The following is a 14,295-nucleotide window of genomic DNA, read 5'->3' on the forward strand; positions in this document are numbered from 1 at the left end:
TACAAAGGGTTAACTTATAAGGGGCGTTTGCTTTAGTTGAGGGAGTCTAGAACCAGAAGGCACAACCTCAGAATATAAGGATGTCGCTTTAGAATAGAGATTAGGAGGAATTTCTTTGGTCAAAGGGTGGTGAATCTGTGAAATTTATCACCACGGGTGTCTGTGGAGTCCAAGTTATTGTGTATATTTAGAGGGGAGGTTGATAGCTTCTTGATTAGTAATGGTTACGGGGTGAAGTGAGGAGAAGAGATTCAAGGGGATAAAGATCAACCGTGATGGCATGGTGGATCAGACTTGGAGAGCAGAATGGCCTACTTCTGTTCCTATGTCTTATGATGTTATGGTATGTGTTTGATTCGCTGACAAAAAGGGTTTCCTGAAATCATTTTGCACTGAAAAGTAAAATTGGAAATAACTACCATGTTCTGAACTTATTGTATAGGTGATGATTGTTCTGCTGAAGGGCTACTTTTTCTTGAATCTTTTGTAGGGTAGGAGTTATAATGTCCATTGTCAGCATTAGTCATTCCTATTACCTTTTGCGTTTCTGGATAAGAGGAACATTCCTGCTGGCCAGTACACTCTATGAATCATCCATATACTTACAAACGAGGATGCATAAAGCAAAAAGATGTACAATTCACATTAATTTATATTACAGGTAAAATTCAAGAGACAAGTGATAGTCAGTTTTATCCAGAATTGAAAGTGAAAACAAATGTGCCTCCAACAACTAGGGAAATGAAGTGGACTGCCAAAATGCATTGATGACTTCTCAGTACCATATGGTAGCATGTCTTAGAAAAGTGATTGATGTGTCTATCACAATGATCCAGTTCCTGGCTGCAAGCCACTGCAATATATGAACTTCAGGTCATCTGTAACTCCATTCATCTTTTTCCGGAATGCTCTAAGTTCAAGTTCCCCTTTCTCCTTGGCTTCAATGAACTACAGTGACTCCCAATCTTGTCATGCCTTCATTTCTGTTTTTATATCTGTTCTCTCTCCTCCTGCCTCTGTAACCTATCCCACTTCTGAATATTCTGTATTTGAAACTGATCTTTCACAGAACTAAGGCTGCTGTTGACTGTGGTTAAGGTAATGGTCAAATTTCATATTAATTTTCTAGACTGATATGTATGCATCATATGATATTGTAATGTTATTTTAAAATTAAATCTCTCTTAAATATCTGTTTATGCTGAGTCAATGCCTGATGAACTGAGAGTGACACACGATCACTGGTTTCAGCTATTGTGCAGCAATTGCTCAGTGATTGAGCAGAAGCAAGGGCAATATTCCAAAATGTTTTTATCTACCCACTTTCAGTTAACCTCACTTGAAATGCTCATGTGACCATCCAGGTTGCCCTCAATTTATTACATAAAAGCTAACATTTCTAAGAAGAAGAATGATCATCAGGGATTCTGCAGATGCTTGAAATCCAAAGTAACACACATAAAATGCTGAAGGAACTCAGCACTTCTGGCAGCATCTTTGGAGAAGAATGAACAGTTAATGTTTCAGAACAAGATCCTTCATAATTCCTTACCAACTATGGGGATGTGACACTGAGCAGGACCAAGTTTTGTGATAAAGCAGTAGCATGCAAGAGCAAGTTTAGCAATCAGAAACTCAAAATTATCTGCAGATGCTGGGATCAAACTAACACGCACAACATGCTGGAGGAACTCAGCAGGTCGGGCAGCTTCCGTGGAAACGATGAGTCAACGTTTCAGGCCGGAACCCTTTGTCAGGACTGAAGAGGGAAGGGGCAGAGGCCCTATAAAGAATGTGTGGGCGGGTTGGAAGGAGAAGGCTGGTAGGTTCAGTTGAAAAACCAGTAATTTGAAAGACAAAGGGGTGGGGGTGGGGAAGCAGGGAGGTGATAGGCAGGAAAACAATAGGTAGTAGAAGGAAGCAGAACCATGAGGGAGGTGATAGGCAGCTGGGGAAGGGGACAGAGTGAAATAGAGATAGAGGAAGGGAGGGGCAGGGAATTACCAGAAGTTGGAGAATTCTACATTCATACCAAGGGGCTGGAGACTACTTAGACGGTATATGAGGTGTTGCTCCTCCAACCTGAGTTTAGCCTCATCATGGCAGTAGAGGAGGCCATGTATGGACATATCTGAAGGGGAACGGGAAGCAGAATTGAAGTGGGTGGCTACCGGGAGATCCTGTCTGTTGTGGCGGACGAAGTGGAGGTGCTCGATGAAGCGGTCCCCCAATCTGCATCGGGTTTCACTGATGTAGAGGAGGCCGCACCGGGAGCACTGGATGCAATAGATGACCCCAACAGACTCACAAGTGAAGTGTTACCTCACCTGGAAGGACTGTTTGGAACCCTGAATGGTGGCAAGAGAGGAGGTGTAGGGACAGGTGTAGCAATTACGCTTACAGGGATAAGTGCCAGGTGGGAGATCAGTGGGGAGGGACGTGTGGATGAGGAAAAAGTTCCCCTTGTCCTCACCTACCACCCCACCAGCCTTCAGATCCAGCACATTATCCTCCGCAACTTCTGCCACCTTCAATAGGACCCCACTACTAAGCACATCTTTCCCTCTCCACCCCTCTCCGCTTTCCGCAGGGATCAGTCCCTGCACGACTTCTTTATCCACATGTCCCTCCCCACGGATGGCGGAATTGATGGCTTAATGGCCAAGTTTGTGGTTGATACAAAGTTAAGTGGAGTTGCAGGTAGTGTTGAGGAAGCAAATTAAGGAAATTGCAGATGGAATATAGTGTAGGGAAGTCTATAGTGACGCACCTTGGTGGAAGAAATAAGTAATAAACAATTTTCTAAATGGAGAAAGTATTATTTAAAAACCAGAGGTGCAAAGGAACTAGGAAGTTCTCATGCAGGATTCCCTAAAGGTTAACTTGAAGAATGAGTTGGTGACAAGGAAGGCAAGTGCAACGTTAATTAGCATTCATTTCAAGAGGACTGGAATATAAAAGCAAGGCTGTAATGTTGACACAATAAGGCACTGGTCAGACTGCATTTAAGAGTAACGTAAGCAGTTTTGGGCTCTTTATCTAAGAAAGGATCTATTGGCCTTGGAGAGAGCACAGAATAGGTTCACAAGAATAATCCTGGGAATGAAATGGTTAATGTATGAGGAGCATTTGAGCCTCCGGGCCTATACTCACTGGGGTTTAGAAGGTTGAGGAGGGATCACATTGAAATCTATTGAATATTAAAAGAATGGGTGAGTCTAGACCAGAGGACACATCCTCAGAATAGAAGGTCAGCCTTTAGAATAGAGCTGAGGAGGAATTTACTGCCACAGACAGCTGTGCAGGCCAAGCACTGGGTATATTTAAAGCAGATGTTAATGGGTTCTTGATTAGTAAGGCTATCAAAGGTTATGGGGAGAAGGCAGAAGAATGGGGTTGAGAGGGCTAATAAATCAGCCACAGTAGAATGGTGGGGCAGACTCAGTGGGCTAAATTGGCCAACTCTGCTCCTCTGTCTTATGGCCTTAGAAGGAAAACAAGAGGAGCTGTTTTGGAGAACATTCATATGAACAGGAAGAAGGTATTTGTAGCCTTACAGCATATTAAAGTGAATAAATTGCTAGGGCCTGACAATACACCCTTAGCTTTAATGGGAGGTTAGAGAAGAAATCATACATGCCTCTGTGGAGATTCTTGCTTCATCATTAACCACTGGTGCAGTTCCCGAAGACCGCAAGATGACTAATGCTTCTTTGCTTAAGAATGGTAGGAAAGACCAGCCAGAGAAGTACATGCCACTCAGTCTGACAATCAGGAGTGGAAATGTTGCTGGAGGGTAGTCTGAGGAAAAAGATCTACCTGCATTTGGGTAGACAGCCTGATTAGGAGTCAGCATGGCTTTGTACATGGGAACAAAGAATCTCATAGAGCTCTTTGAAGAGTTAAAAATGGAAGATGCGGTGGGGAAGTGAATGTTATTTATCTGAACTTTAGCAAGGCCTTTGACAAGGTCCTGTGTGGTAAGCTGGTCTGGAAGCTTAAGTCCCATGGACTCCTGGGAGAGCTAGTTAATTGGCTCAGAGGTAGAAAGCAGAGAATAGTAATTAAATGCTACTTTTCAGAATGGAAGCCAATGACGGCTGGCATGCCAGAGGGGTCAGAATGGGACCCTTATTAATCAGTATTTATATAAATGATATGGACAAGGAATGCACAAGGCTTGATCAGCAAGTTTTCAGATAATACAACATTAGTAGGTGTTTTTGATTGTGAAGAAGGTTGTCGACTGCAGGGATCAGTTAGGGAAGTGGGCCATGGAGTGGCAAACAGATTTCAATACAGGGAAGTTTGAGGTGATGCATTTGGAAAGTCAAACCAGAGTAGGACTTATACTATGGAGGGAAAGATATTTGGAGTGCAATGTAACAGAGGGATCAAGGAGTAGATGTGCAGAATTAATTGCAAATGGCATCAGATGTTGATAGGTTGGCGATAAAGTCATACAGCATGCTGAACTTCATCAGCTAAGGCACTGATTGTAAGAGTTGGGATATTATATTTAAGTTGTATAAATCATTGGTGAGGTCATATTTGGAGTACTTTGTATAGCTTTGTTCAGACGTTTATGTGATTAAGGTGGAAACGTTTAAAGTGACTTCTGAGGATGTTGCCAGATTAGAAGGCCTGAGATATAAGGAGAGGCTGGCCAGACTAGGTTTTTATTCATTGGAATGTAGGAGAATGAGGGGTGACTCAGAAGAATACCTAGAAGTGTTTAAAATTGAGTGATATAGCTGAGTTGGATGGCTACAGTCTTTTCCCCTGGGTAGGGGACCCCAAAACAAGGGAGCATAGATTTAGAGTAACAGGAGAAACATTTGAAAAGGATCTGAGGGGTGACTATTTCACACAGAATGTGGTGAGTATATGGAATGACTTGACGGAGGAAATAGCTGCGTCAGACATATTAGTCTCATTTAAGAGGCAGGGTTTAGAAGGATATGGGCCAAATTGGGACTAGCTTGGTAGACTAGGTGAGCTGAAGGGCCTGTATCTGTGCCAAGTGGACTATTTATTGGGTGGTTGTAATTTACTGAACTGTTACACATGCTTGCTATCTTGTATGTGCTATGTGTGCTTAGTGCTGTGACTGTTGGCATTGTGTTTGCATCTTGGCCCTGGAGAACGTCATCTCGTTTGGCTGTATTCATTGATATTCATGTATGGTTGACTGACAATTAAAGTTGAATAGAATAGAATTAAATTGAATGCGTGACTTCAGTGACCCAGGTCTATTCTGACACCCGTCATCGTAGAGTTTTTGTGTTCCCCCCATGACTGTGTGCGTTTTGTATGGTTTACTCTATTTCCTCCCATTTCGTAAACAGATACACTAATTTTCATTGGCATTTCCCTGCATGTAGTGAATGGTAGATTCTGAAGAGAGCTGAGAGTATTGTTAGTAGAATGAAATGATTTCACGTAAATGGGTGCTTGATGTTCAGTGTTAATCAGTGGGCTGATAATAGAACTATGATATATTTTAGAGCAGAATTAAGAATTACCTATAACATTATTTTCCATTCTTCTATATGATAAAGTATTTAACAGAGTCTCTTGTTGCTCTCAGATTAATCTGATCAATCTCATTCTCCCACTTATTTCCCTTTAAACTATTCTCTCACAAATTCTCATTGACAACCACTAATTCTTCCATCAACTATCTATATATGGAGTTGTATACAACAGCCAATTAGCCGAACCATTAGGGTATCTTTGGAATGGTGAAGAAAGCCATAATGTTACAGGGGGTGTATATAGATTCACAGAAAGAACTCTGGATGATGAAGTTAAAACTGGGTCACTGGAGCTGTGAGACAGTTACATTAACTGGAGTACCACTGTGGCACCAATCTTATTTCATAGTTCAGAATACATTGGGAGATATCTGCTTAAAAGGTATTGTAGAAACTGCTGACATGTACTAATTTAAACAAAAGGTTAAATTACGCACTATGCATTCAAGCATGCACTTCCAAACCTGGAAGCTTGAACCTAGTGACAGATTCAGATTATCAAAGTAACTTATTCCATTTCTGAACCTCGTGTAACTTGCTGGTGGACCTTCACCCTGCTAAAATTCCATGGTATTTACATTGATAGTTTTCTCCCCAGTGATGTAAAACATGGGATCTGAGAACTCAGTGGACACTGTGGGACAGAAGTTGCATAGCAACCTTTAATATTTGGGCTGTTTAAAAATTAAGTCTAAAAATTACAACTGAAAAAAGACATTGAACTTGTTTTCCAATTATGTAATTAACTTTTAATGTTTTAAATGCAATAGGATTTTCCAAATTGATTAAAATTTTCTTACAGCTTTGACAGTCTACATATTTTCTGGAGACCATGGTCTGAAGTCCAGAACATTGTGTCAAAAAGATAGGCCTCTGCATCCAGACAGGTAAATGTGGAGAAAATATGGATCCAACTTTTGACTTTATATTTCTATCAGTCTCCAGACTGAATAACATTTACAGCATATCTTGCTGATGTGCAAATGATGTGTGGAATAAAGGCAACAGGGCAACTGAAACAATAGTGAGTGATTAGCCAACTATAATCCTTTCAAGGTTCAAGGTACATTATTATCAAAATATGTATGCAGAATACATCTCCGAGATTTGTTTTCTCCAGAAAACCATGGAACCAAAGCAGAACAACCCCTCATGCACAAAAAATTAAATCACACAAACTGCAACAAGAACATCAGTCTCTCCCCATGCGCAAAAAAAAAACAAATCATGCTTACGGCAACAAGAACAGCAATATGACATGAGAAAGTAACAAAGGTCTGAAAAAGAATTTGGGCCAAAACTGATCAAAAAGAATAAGTGACAACGGAGACAGAAGGTGAAGATTAAGAGATAAAGCAAGCCAAATATAATGGGAAATGAGCAAAATAAAAGATTGCAATATAAAATTTACGTCATTGTGGAATAAGATACACAAATACACAGAACAGAGGAAGTCAATTAATGTTGCACCAGTAATTAATACAACTGCTAAATAGACACTCCAATTATTAAATATGAGCAAGTGTAATCAAGAGTAAATCTATATATTCTAGTAGCATTTAAAAGAAATAGAGATATTGAGTGGAACTTACTGTCAACATGAGGCAAATGGCAGAGTAGAAGGGAGGTCGTTACAGATATTCAAAATTTAGGGTTAAATTTGTGCATTAACATTAGCATTCACTGCAAACTCACAGTTGCTTTTCAGGGAAGATACAGCTCAGTATTAACCAGACGTTAATGTCATTTGTAATATTTTGATCATGTGTATAATAAAATGCAAAAGAAATAAAATAGATATGAATGCTGAAACCAATAGGCTAGGCTCAAGAGGGAACACCTAATTGAAAATCAAATCAGATAGGAACTATGGTAATGATTGCAGGCTTCCCAAATACAAAAGGAGAACATTAAAAGATCAGCTTTATTATTTGAAGATTAAGACAGTAAAGATAGGTTTTCAAGTATAAAGGCTGACACCAGCTCTGGAAAAGTGCCAGGAGCCTCTCACTATCAAGAGATATGATGAAACATGCACTTCAGCCATAGAAAAGAAAAATAGATTTGAAACCTATGGCAATGTTGCTTCTTCAATCAAAAAACGAAACTCCCAAGGGAAAGAAACAAAATATTATACACAATTTGAGATACATGTATTTTGTTTGAAATCAAAAATTGATTTATTATCCTTCTGCAATTAGGATAACAGCTATTAGATCTGTTTACCTATTTCCATTAACATTATTAAAAACTAAGAAATAGATTCATAATTCTCACTAAAATCAGTAACAGTGGATACTTTTTCTGCATATAATGTAAAACATGTAACATTACTCTATGAGCCAAATTTTTATTGTTAACTGTTTCAAAATGAGTACATTCCCAAAATATACTTTGAAGATGAATCAATAAAAGAAAAAAAGTGTCTCTCAGCTGTTATCAAACTGTCAAATGACTATTATGGAAAACTACACAGAAAATTGAATAGTTTGACTGCTTCAAGAAAACAGATTAATCCTTTATTTTTCCAATTAAAAGCCACAAAGCTGTGTCACAAACTTTGCAATAAGCATGGCCCTATTAATAACTGATAAACCAAACAAGAGGATATAAATAGTGCACAAAAATGTTATTTTGTTTCTGAGTTTCCTCATATTACTTTCCTGATTTTAAATCCCAAGAAATTTTGCCTGTAGAGCCACACTGAAATGACAAAGTTTTAAAAAAACTGCAGATTAACTTTCTTTGAATAACTTTCCTGTAGCGACTTCTTTACAAATCAATGCTCATCCACAATTTGTTCCACACGACTACCACTTAAAAAAACTTCTTCCGTATTAGCCTCATCGCAATTCTTTCAACTTTTATAGATGTTCAAATGCAATTGAAAAGATGAAAAATAAGAGGCTACATATTAGTTAATCCGACAAAGTTCTTGGGAAATACCAAAATCTATTACTAAATGCACAATCAACGATAATATAATTAGACTAAATCAATAAGGTTTTATGAAAGGTAATTTGTATATGAAAAATCATACAGATTTTTGAGGGTATAACTTTCAAGTTATGTGAAAGGCATGAAGCACTGAACTAGGGTTGTAATACAAAATAAAGTTTCAAAAGTTTGGGGTGGGGGAAATATATCAGTATTTGTAGGGGACTGCAGAAATAAACAGTTTACTTCAGGTTGGCAGCTGTGGCCAGAAGGATGCCATAAGGATCAGTATTGGGCTCTGTTTTTTTTTAATATACTACATACTTATTTATATGCAGATTTACATACTACATCCATTATTTAGTCATGCTCATTTGCTGATGATACAAAATCAGTTAGCTAAGGAAGCCGAGAGGGCAATGCCGTGGGTAAGCAAGTAAAGCATGAAGGTGGCATAAATCTAAAATTGTGGAAAAATAAAATGTGCTCACTTCAGGAGAAGGACTATTAAAACAGAATAAATTTAAGACAGTAAGATCATGAGACATGGGAAAAGAATTAGGCCATGCAACCCATCTAGTCTTCTCCGCCATTCCATCGTGGCTGATTTATTAACCCTCTCAAACCCATTCTCCTGCCTTCTCCCTGTAAGAGTCACAGAAAAGTACAGCACAGAAGCAGGCCCTTCGGTCTATCCAGTCCATGCCGAACGATTTAAGTCCTCCATTTCAGACCACAGCCATCAATACTCCTATCATCTACTTTATCTATCCAAGCTTCTCTTAAACATTAAAATCAAGCTCACATGCACCACTTGCACTGGCACCCTACTCCACACTCTCACCACCCTCTGTGTGAAGAAGTTCCCCTCTCATGTTTCCCTTAAACTTATCATCTTTCACCCTTAACCCATGACATCTGGTTGTAGTCCCACTCAACTCAGTAGAAAAAGCCTGCTGGAATTTACCCTGTAGATATCCCTCATAATTTTGTATACCTCTATCAATTTTCCCCTCAATCTTCTACATCACAAGGAATATAGTCCTAATCTATTCAATCTTTCCTTAGAACTCAAGTTCTCCAGGCCTGGCAAAAACCTTGTAAAATTTCTCTATACTCTTTTCACATTAATTTACATCTTTCCTGTGGATGTGATCCCAGTTTCCTTTGTTCTACCGAACTCCTTAGTGCTCTACCATTCACTGTGTAAGACTTACCCTGGTCGTTCCTACCGAAGTCCCATAGGATAATGTAATTGGGAAAAATGTACATAATTTACAACCACCAACATTGAATTGGGGTTTCACTTTATGAGGCTAGTCTGAAGTGATGACATTAGTATGTAAATACTTTAATACATTTTTGTGTTTACGTTCTGGAGTTCAATAAAATGTGTTATGGGTTTCATTAAAACATAAAAATTCTCACCTTGCTTTATTTGTGAAAACTATATTGGTGACCCTGATGCTCTAGGATATTTCCAGAGTTATTGAACATGTTGGCCAATGCAGTCACTTTAAAACTGCCGGAGATCTGGAGGAAAATGCCGTCACTTGGTTTGTACAAACTGAGGCATAGTTCGCTCTGTGAGAAATCACTGCTGGCAACACCAAATTCTATTACATGGTAGCGTCGCATAACAATTCCACAGCTGCGAGAGTGGTGAGTCTGCTCGAACACCCACCTAAACATGATAAATATCAATTGCTGAAAACTCACCTTTTACTGACTTTTGGACTATTGGAGTCTGAGCGTGCCAAACAGTTGCTCTCCTTAAATAGTCTTGGTGATGCTAGGCCTTCGGAGCTATTGGACCACATGCTGTCTGTCCTGGGAAATCACCATCCTTTGACATCCTTTCTAATTAAGAACCCATCAACTTCCACGTTAAATATACCCAATGACTTGGCCTCCACATCTATCTGTAGCAATGAATTCCACAGATTCACCACCCTCTAGCTGAAGAAATTTCTCCTCATCTCTGTTCTAAAGGGACATCCTTCTATTGAAGTTGTGTCCTTTGGTCTTAGAAAATATTTAAAACAGAATATATTTTTAAATAGTGAGAAACTAGTAAATGCAATAACAAAGCGATGAATAGAGGAATTTGTATATACTCATACAGAAAAACTAAATCATTTTGATAGTCAATGCAGTATTTTTAATTTTACTATTATCTCTTTGATTTTGAATGGATTTTATATGTTTACCAGAAATATTTAGAAAAAAAACTAAAGAAAAAAGAGTTGAATGGCCTCCTTTGTTAATGCAAAGAAACCTACTATGATGAATGATTACCCCTTTGTCAGAACAGGTTGCTTGAAGTTTGGCTTCAGGTCCCCCTCTTCAAATATGGCCACCATTCACAGTCTGCTCTGCTTTGATGAATGACCATAGAAGTGAGGCCTCAAGTTTAATTTGAGCTGGAGAGTCACAAAAACTGAATGCAGGCATAGGAGTATGTGGAGAGGAATGCAAAGCACAAGATAGGTTAGCATGATTTCTCCCAATGTTAAACTTATTTGTGAGGTTACAGCCCCTGGGAAACAGATCAGAACGGTGATGCAAAAATAATCCACATCTGTTAATTGTAATTCAGACAGCATGTCCACTTTGAAAAAGAATAATCACTTATACATGCATATCAACACCAACGTCCTTAGAAGTATTTCATGATCCACTTAACAGCATTCATATGAGTGTGTGGATGGGAGGGTGCTAGGGAATCAATGAACAGTTGTTGATGACACACAGCAAATCTAGAAGGAGCTATTAGTTGGAATGTTGAGCTCCAAAGTGCAGTGCTGGCACTGAGGTACTGTGATGCCGTCACTTTCCTCGTTTGCATACCACTGACTGATATTAACAGCAGAAAGGCTAATCCACTCACCAAATTGTATCCCATGTGGTTCATGATAGAAGTGATTGAATATACTGGATGCTGTTTTCATTCCTGAATGGTTTCTAAGCCACCCAAACAACATGCATTTCCAATTCCAGTCTCACATACATAACATAAATGGCATCTTAGAGTCATTACAAATTTCTGTTCTTCAAGTGATGTATTCCCTTTAAGAGAGGAATTCAAGGATATGGGTATAAAAAAGCATTTTTGGCTAGACTGTGGACAACACCCTCTTTTCTGTCAGTATTTTCTGAAGCCCCAATGAGTGTTCATTCAGAACACTGGTGACAGGAAGACAGACAGGAAGTGAAAATATTCAAAACTATAATGGCAAGATTCATCCCAATTTTCAGCTTTAAAAACCCACTCATAAAAGCATATTTTAAAATCACTGGATTACAAAGAATTCATATTGATCATTTTTTTCCCTTTTAACTTTATATTCCAGAAACAAAACCTACCACATTCTTCTCTTGGCTCATCAGATCCATCTCCACAATCATCCTCTCCGTCACATTTCCATCGTGCAGGAACACATCTGCTTGTGCCTTTACAGTGAAAATCTTCTGTGCCACATGCAATCTGAGCTGAAGTCAATCAAAAGCAGCTTTTGTTATTGTCCTCAACTCACAAGGGCTTATCATTACTGGAGCAAAATTTTCTGATTGCCAATATAATGGTATCCATTTGGTCTTTGTATTCTGTCACATTTGATAAGAATAAAGGTGTTATCAGCTTTAGGATTCTGCTATGAAAATTGCTACGTGTGTATGCAGATGGCATCTCACAGTTCCTAGGATTATTCCTATCAGCATGGTTTATATCTATGCTAAGGACCAAGGTATTAAATAACTTTGGAATTCTGTCTAACTGATCTTGTCGCATGACTGAATATTTATATAATACAAGAGCTGCGGTGATCTTTGTCAATTAGCAAGCTGACTGGTAAGGGTATTAAAGTTTACAAGAGAAGGCCGAAGAATGAGGTTGAGAAGGAAAAGAAATCAGCCATGATTGAACAGTGGAGCAGATTCAGTGGGCCAAATGGCCAAATTCTGCTTCTGTGTCTTATGGTCTTTGTTGATGGTCATTCTAAAAAGCTGAGGAACATAGAACTTTCTAATTAATGGGATCTACCAATGAATGCACACTGAGGCAATAATTGAGCACTGCTGAAAATCATGAGCTGAGTGAAAATTGGACTTTAATCTGTTCAAAGTGTAAGTTTCAATGAGATCATCGTTCAATCATCGTTCTTCTAAACTGCAGGGCCCAAAAATTAGTTTCTGCAGTACCTCGTTAGTTGCAGGCTAATATCTGGGAAAAAATTGCTTATTTCGAATAATTTGTTTCTGCACAAATTTCAACCCATCCCAGTATATTACCCTCAATTCAATAAGCTTTCCTTTTGTTGCCCAACTCGAGTGGGACGAAAAAAAGTCTCTGGAAATCTACATTTAGCCCATCCAGTATCTATTCTGCTAGTCACATCCTCAAGGAACTACAGCAGATTAATCATATTTCCATTCATTAATCCGAGCTGTTTCTGGTCTCCCTCCACACTCCCTTCCCACCCCTTCTCACAGAGGCTGCTCAACCCAGTGTATTCCTCAAGCAGTTTGATACTTTTTCCCTTTCCTTTAGTTAGATTGGAGCATTAAAATTTTGTTACCCATACTTGCAGGAAAGCTGTTTCTGACAGTCGAATATCCTGAAGATCAATTGACCTGAAATGTTATTTCTTTCACTCTCCGCAGATGCTATCTGATCTTTTGAGTACTTCAACATGTTTTCTTTTATTAAAACAGGACTCTCTGTCTACCCTTGCACTAGCTGTATCTGTGAAATGCCTGATTGTCAAAAAAACTTTGCATCACTAAACTGATCATATCAGAATAAGAATCAGGTTTATCGTCACTGAAATATGCCGTGAAATGTGTTGTTTTGCAACAACAGCAGAGTGCAAAGACAAAAATAAATAAATAGTACCAAAAAAAAGGGAATAACGAAATTGCGTTCTTGCGTTTGTGGACAATTCAGAAATTTGATGGGAAAGGAGAAGAAGCTGTTTCTAAGTTATCAGAATCAATAACGTATCAATGGTACAATCACTTTTATTATGTAGCTTTGTATTTTGATTATGAAACAATAGGTGCTCTATGAAAGCTGTCAGTTATTTAAGAAAGGCATCAATATGTTGTAGAAAGTCCTAATAAAGCTTTCTGTGAAGAAACTTCTGAAAAATACACACTTTGCCTGGCCTCATCATACTGTATTTGAAAATATGTGTACAATCTGAAACAGACATTTATAGTGGTTAAACTATTGAGCAAAAGTACTTTCAAAGCTTCCATAGCAGTAGACAGCCATTAGGTTTATAAATGCAGATATAAAATACATAGCACATATTTCTCAATAACTAACACAATAACTGCAGCAGTATTTGCTTTATCATTTTACTATATTTACAGCAATAAAAAATACTAAAATTGTTATGACCAGAAACTATAGAAGCCTTTTACTAAAGATTAATGACAATTGTACAAGAAAAAATATTGCAGAGGATTATTTTTAAAGTGTGTATTCAAAATTGCGAAAGAACCTGCATTGACACTTTAAACTTTTCATTTGTGGATGGTGTTATCTACTCTGTTTCACCAGTCCTATGCTCCCCTCCCTGAGAGGGTGTGTTGGGCAAATGATCACGTCCCATTTTTCATCTGAGAGCAGAATGATTGCAAAAGGCATTTTACTGCTCAGTTCAGGGAGAGGGCAGCAATACAAAGGACAAAATGTTGTACATCTTAGGGAAGAGATAAATAGCCTTGGTCATTTTACATAATGATCCAGGGACTTGACTGAAAACATAGTACATTTGTCCACAAACAGAAAAGGCAAGTCCAGGCACCACTCTCT

The 14,295-nt window shown here is 38.5% G+C and overlaps 1 protein-coding gene across 1 annotated transcript in view; it reads right to left on the minus strand.

Annotated features, from left to right (window-relative positions):
- LOC140197951 (low-density lipoprotein receptor-related protein 1-like) overlaps positions 1–14,295 on the minus strand; it is a 2,495,129-nt gene that overhangs the window by 178,143 nt on the left and 2,302,691 nt on the right. Inside the window, exon 68 of the mRNA XM_072258609.1 lies at positions 11,841–11,966. Coding sequence (XP_072114710.1) covers positions 11,841–11,966 — 126 coding nt within the window. The remainder of the gene's footprint in view (positions 1–11,840; positions 11,967–14,295) is intronic.

The sequence above is a fragment of the Mobula birostris genome, chromosome 5, assembly GCF_030028105.1.
Source record: "Mobula birostris isolate sMobBir1 chromosome 5, sMobBir1.hap1, whole genome shotgun sequence".
In the NCBI taxonomy this organism is placed as follows: domain Eukaryota; kingdom Metazoa; phylum Chordata; class Chondrichthyes; order Myliobatiformes; family Myliobatidae; genus Mobula; species Mobula birostris.